The sequence below is a fragment of the Ambystoma mexicanum genome, chromosome 6q (assembly GCF_040938575.1).
Source record: "Ambystoma mexicanum isolate Mex_15411 chromosome 6q, UKY_AmexF1_1, whole genome shotgun sequence".
Classification (NCBI taxonomy): Eukaryota; Metazoa; Chordata; class Amphibia; order Caudata; family Ambystomatidae; genus Ambystoma; species Ambystoma mexicanum.
This window is the reverse complement of record NC_090937.1, coordinates 650,878,378-650,884,377: the sequence shown is the minus strand read 5'-3', so window position 1 is coordinate 650,884,377 and position 6,000 is coordinate 650,878,378. Positions and strand designations below refer to the sequence as shown.

Genomic DNA, 6,000 nt, shown 5'->3' with positions numbered 1-6,000 from the left:
GGAGAAACCTGCATAAAAGGTGAGGCTTTTTGGCTTGGAAGGCAGAGTCGACCGCTGGACGAAGGAACCGAAGAGGAACTTGAAGAGGAAGCCTGCTGCAACTCCCGGACCGTTGGTTTGTCCGGTGAAGCCCTGCTGCTGTGCTGAAACTCCAAATTCACATCGACAGAGAAGCTGCTGCAAGGACGACTTCTCCCTTTGAGTTGGTGGGACCAATCAACTCCAAAGTAAGCCACCTGGACATATTCTCAGAGCTGGCTGAATTTCCACAGAGTTGCTGCTGGAAACCGAAACGCCAGGTAGAGAAACACCAGATTATGGGTGTTGCTTTTAAGTTGGCCGAGAGCTCGAGGAAGATCCTCTGGACTCCCAGGAAGCAGGACTGACCGAGCCTGAGCCACCTCAACAGAGTGTTGGACCCCAGAGGCAAGGAAAGTCCATCCCGACAGCCAGAAACTGATGTGTTGCTATTTGCGGTAGACGCGATGAGCTGAAACACCGAAGTGCCACTTGTTTGAAGATTGCCGGTTATGGTCGGTGACCGTCCCATTGCAGTGCAGGAGTCCCCAGAAGTCTTTCCTCTTGTCCCCATGACTGAGGCCCAGGAACACCAGGATCTGCAGAGCTGCACAGGAGTTGAAGTCATCTATTGCACTTTTCTTCAACCTAAAGGTACTGTACAGTCTAAGAGAACTTACCTCTTGTTGTGTAACTGCACTTGTTCTCTGTTGGTGAGACTTGTTGTGGTTGCTCTGTAGAGTTGCTGATAGCTTCTTTGCCTCACAAGCCTAAACAGCTTGTGACCCTACTTTGAATTCTTCTATTCTACAAAGACTTTTAAAACATTGTGCAAGACTTTTACCTACCTCTGAGAAGTGCTCCAGTTTCACCTAGACTTTTGCTGAAATTGACTTTGGCTTAGTCTGGTTCCCTGAATGACTCTTCTTCCCTCTGTGAAGGTGTTTGATCTTCCTTCCAGGAAAGGGTTAACTAACTTAGCATTGGGGGGTTTACAAAAGTACTTACCTGCTTTGAGAAATATTTGTGAGATCTCTTGTTGTGTCATAATAACCTTTCTCTTTGACACACTCTTGAATCTGATTCTAAATACAACAGTGATATATTAATGTCCCCAGCACCCTGACATTTGAAGTCACCTGAGGTTGTAGGTAGTGTCTGTGGGCCATCCCAAAAGCATACTTACTGATTTAGAAATATTAAGAGTGTGTATTATTGAAGTGTATTTGAGTGTTACTGTTATATTGCCCCCTTCTGAAGGCCTACTCTAACTGACTGATAGATAAATGAATAATTGTGTATTCAAGAAACCTTGCGTGTAAGTGTTTATTTGAATACTTGTCATTGTGAATCTCTGTGTAACTGTCCTACAGCTCACATGGACTCCTTTTGAGATAAGCCTGGCTGCTCAACACGCTACTAACCTGTGTAGTACAAGCCTATACCAAAGGTTGGGTTCCTATTGCCAGGAGGTCAGGGTTGTTGTAGTGCACCCAAATTGTACTGCATACCATCTTGCTTAACAGGATTATAGAAATAACAAATAGAAATAGAAATGTGATCCACACTTTTTTAATAATGATAGTCAAGTGATATGAATAATGGATTTCATGTTAGTTTAATTGCTTGTGAATGTGGAGTGGACAGGGCTGGAAATATTGCAGCAGCAAACATTTTATTTTATTACGCAACAAATTTGTAAATAACTTCCAGACATAATTTGATATTTATCTCATGAAACATCCAGGAAACAATGGAAAAATCGGGATAATTAAACACGCCTCCTCCAGGTTTGCATTTGTGAGTCAATACAATTTATTTTCGGAAGAAGGCGAGGGGACATGACATCACCCTTTCCCCAGGGCAATAAATATTAGACAAACTACAGGTAAATACTTCTGAGAAGTGACAGCTCTAGAAATATATAATAAAAGACTTCTGGCAAAAACACAAATAATTTAAATATTTTAGTTGCTATCAAACATGTAATTTCTTGAACATAAGTAAAAAAAGCAGCTTAAATTCCAGATGCAGACTGGAAAAAAATAAATAAATACAAATAAAAAATGTATTTCACCTTGTTACATACATCTGTATTTACTTGGTTGTACAAAAATGTGTAATACTGGAAATCAAGACTGGTATATAATATTAAGAATGGTTAAATTAGCACAAACAGGTGGCTTGAGGGTTGAAGCCCGACGGCAAAGCCTTAACCATTACAACATGGCTACAGGTTTGCCATAGTGTTGTAGCTCATAAGCCACCTGTTTGTGTTAATTTAACAACTCTTAACTGTCTGTTGGGTGCAGTATATGCATTGCACATGTTATATGTAAATAATATTAAATAACCTGCAAACCATTATGCAGTATAGTGTCTAGCTTAAAAGACTGGGGCATAATGAGGCAGAGTGTGATATTGCACTTCAAAACAACTCCTTCAAGACAGTAATACATTAAAAAGTCACATTCTAAGCTCGGGATATTAGGGCCTGGTGTTCTTCAAGGCAGCGTGTTCTCGCCACACCGTCGAAAGAGCTCATTTCTTCAATCAGCAGTCTATGTTGATGGGATTCCTCGCACTTTAGATATTAACTATAACATACAAATGAAAAATAATATCATCAAACATATAAGTATTGCATCATGGAGACCTCAGCCACATAGCATCATAAGACAACATGACAGGCTTTACCTGCTGTACCAGCGACACCATGCTTTCTAGAAATTTCCTTGGGCTGTCCTTGCGGTAGGCTTGACAGGCTTTACATGACTGAAAGAAATGCAGTGAACATTAGTTTGCTCAATAGAATGTATGTTGCACAGTGCATAGCTGAACGCTTTTTAAAAACAAACATAAACTAAGGTGTGTACTCTACTGGGAGCGATGGGAGCATTGTGCTCCCCAGAGATTCTCCACATTCTGCTATGCCAAACATACACCTCTTAAAAAGCTGACTCTTGAACATGACTGGGCTTAGTGCTGATAAGCAGGGTGGTGATTGGTCACTCTCTGGGGGAACACAAGTCACAAATCACTGGCGCCCTAAAAAAGAAAGCAGGGTACAAACAACAGGTGTTCTCGATAAGTGCAGTGAGGTGTGTGGTGTAGTTAGAAGTTGCTATTTCTGAAAGTCCAGATGACATTCAACGGGAAAACCGCTGGGGTGCACTCGATTTCCCAATTGGAACCCTAGCCCCTGCATCGGTGCGCATAGCCCTGACCTACCACCACTCACTTGTGACAGGCAGACGCATGAATGCCCCACTGATGCATAAGGAGCCAGCTCCCTCCTTCTACCCATGCAGCTTTATGGGTTGGTTCAGAGCCCTGGTACCAGCAGGGCAGTGCCACAGGGAGGCGCTCTAACGCTATTTCCGCCTGATCTGAAGAAGCACTTTAAGGTCAAATGCATTCATTTGCAGGAATTATGAGGTGAAAAGAAATATGGGTTAGAACAGATATCTGTTTTAGAGTTCAAATACATTTTACCGGTCAAAACAGTACTCCCGTTGGGAGTGGGAAATCCTATTTTATTTCTCACCCAACAATTATTAGCCCCCAGCATTAAAAAGGCAGTAAAATACTCCGACTTCAAAATGTTAGCTGGAGTACTGGATTCACTTGTTCAGGGAATGCAAACAGAGTGACAGTTCCCCAGTAAATCTAAAGAATTGCTGTATTTCTATCTGGGGGTGGGGGATGGGTTGGCGAGGTGGGGGATGGGTTGGCGACGCTGGCACCCGGGGACAACTGGTGAGGGGTTTAAGAACTGGAAAGGAATTTAACGCAGAGCATTTAGAGACGCTTAGAGGGCAGAACCTGGACCTGCCATGTGGAGCTTAAAGCACCCCTTCTGGCTCCCATTTACATCAAATTACAAAAGAAGGATTGCATTCAATGGAAAGTAAAAGACAAGGGGTCAACAGGGAATCATCACTAGTTGGAAAGTCCATGCTTGTCTCCTATCCGCAAAGTTTGCATTGTGCCTCAATCTGTCAATGTTTTTGCACACAGGTAGCCACTAGCCCATTTCAAATTTAGAGCACATGGATGGCGTGGTTCATTTACTAATTTCCGTTTTTGCAACAAGCGTTCGAAAATGTAAGACTATACTTATGAAATGTATTTTTGAAACTCTGTTCAAACAATTTTCCCAAAAATGAGAACACAAAAAATGAAACCATGCTGGGTCTACCAAGTGATGTGTATGTCTAGATCGCGCTTTCTTTAGCCACCATGGCCACTGGGTTCTATGCAGGGGTGGACTGGCCAATGGGGAACTCTGCAAATGTCCTGGTAGGCTTCTAAACCCAGGGCCTCTTTTGAGTGGTAACCGATTTTATTTCTGAATGTTTTCATAGAAAAAGTGTTAGGCTTGCTGAAAATGTGCGATATGGGGCCACTTTGAAAATTATTTCTAGGGCTTCTTTTGGTTGCCATTCCACCCCTGGTTCTATATAGTCGAGGACATAACGATCTGTACAATAGTCGCTGAAGTTCGACACAGAGACTGGAGCAATGAGCTGAACTTTAGGGGACAGAAGAGCAACTAGGAAGCAGGCCTGTCCAAACAGTTAGGTGATAGAACAAAACTCATTCACAGAAAAAGGAATGAAGTAGAGTACTTGCAAATCGGGTCTACGGGTGGGCAGAGCAGAAGCAGGCCCAAAACCGGAAGCAGGCATGGAAACTGTGAAGGACTAAATACACAAGGATAAAAGTGGGTAGTCCCAGGCCGGGGAGCTTTTCACGTATGGGTAAGAGCGGATGGAAAGGGGGGTGATTGGTGTGGCGCTGCCCGATGACGGGCACGCACGCGGCGGCGTGACATTGCACGCCGCCGCGTGCAGCATAAATAAACGGGGCGTTTCCCAGCCGCGCAGAGCGACCGGGAAGCCCGAACAGCAAGGACCTGTGTGAGGTGTCGTCCTTGTTAGTTGGGGGCTATGGGACCGCATGGGGGCATGGACGAACCCTCAACAGTGGCGACGAGTGGGGGAAACGATGCCCGGACCCGGCAGTGAATATTAATACAATTTTCTTTCACCGAAATGAGGTGGATGCAACACTTTGTTTCTTTGCCGCTGGTAGTGCGTTACCCGCGCGGCTGGCGGTCATTTTGAAACACAAGCTGTGGGACTTCACGAGGCTCCGGTTTCGGCTCGGAAGCGGCCCCAAGCTTAATTTTTGGAACCCCTGACAGCAGGAAGGCATACCTGCAGGAATATGTGCCTATCTTCAATTTTGGCTTTTTCTTTGGGTTTACTACGTCGAGTGGAAGCAAGGAAGAAGGCTTTGGGCCTAGGATTTACATGACCCACACACCTTTTCCTCTTCTAATTTTTGGTTTTGGAACATTTGAAGGCTGAACAGTTCATCCTCATCTCTTTCATTATCAGGCTGATGGACACACTCTGTTTCATCCCCTTCATCATCAAGGTGGTGCATCTTCATCAGCAGGTGGGTGGCCACGCTGATTTCACCCTCTTCATCATCACAAGGTGCTGCAGTGACTGTGGAGTTTGAGTTGCAGCCCCGGTGTTCCATGCTGGCGTGTCTGTGCGCTCAGACTCATGAGTGACACTGAGGACCGAGGTGGCGCAGCGGCAGTTCAGCGGCCTCCTACACCCCCACCACGTGCGCCACCTCAGGGGCAGCTTGTGCAGCAACCTCCACTTGTTGAGGCGGCTCCTCAAGGTCTTCCACCTTTGATACAGCCAGCGGCGGGGCCCGTTGCTCCACAAAACCTTCCGTCATGGCCCAGGTGCGCACCCAGGCGGCTCTGCAGCCCATCCCCGATTTTGATGTGTCGGGCCCACCATCTAGCCTAGGGCCTAGATGGAGAAGGTGGGTGGACCGTCTGGACATGTACTTTCGAGCGGCCCAGGTGGTGGATGATGACACCAGGCTGGCAACCATGCTGTATTTGGCAGGACCGTCCGTGCAAGAGATTTTTGAATCGCTGCCGCCTGGGTA

General features: G+C 45.5%; 1 protein-coding gene across 1 annotated transcript in view; it reads right to left on the bottom strand.

Annotated features, from left to right (window-relative positions):
• Positions 1–1,619: 1,619 nt before the first annotated feature.
• The window catches only part of IL21 (interleukin 21), a 30,922-nt gene continuing 26,541 nt past the window's right edge, over positions 1,620–6,000 (bottom strand). The window contains exons 4-5 of the mRNA XM_069630193.1: positions 2,716–2,793; positions 1,620–2,615 (exon numbers count right to left, since the gene is read on the bottom strand). Coding sequence (XP_069486294.1) covers positions 2,580–2,615; positions 2,716–2,793 — 114 coding nt within the window. The 3' untranslated portion in view covers positions 1,620–2,579. The remainder of the gene's footprint in view (positions 2,616–2,715; positions 2,794–6,000) is intronic.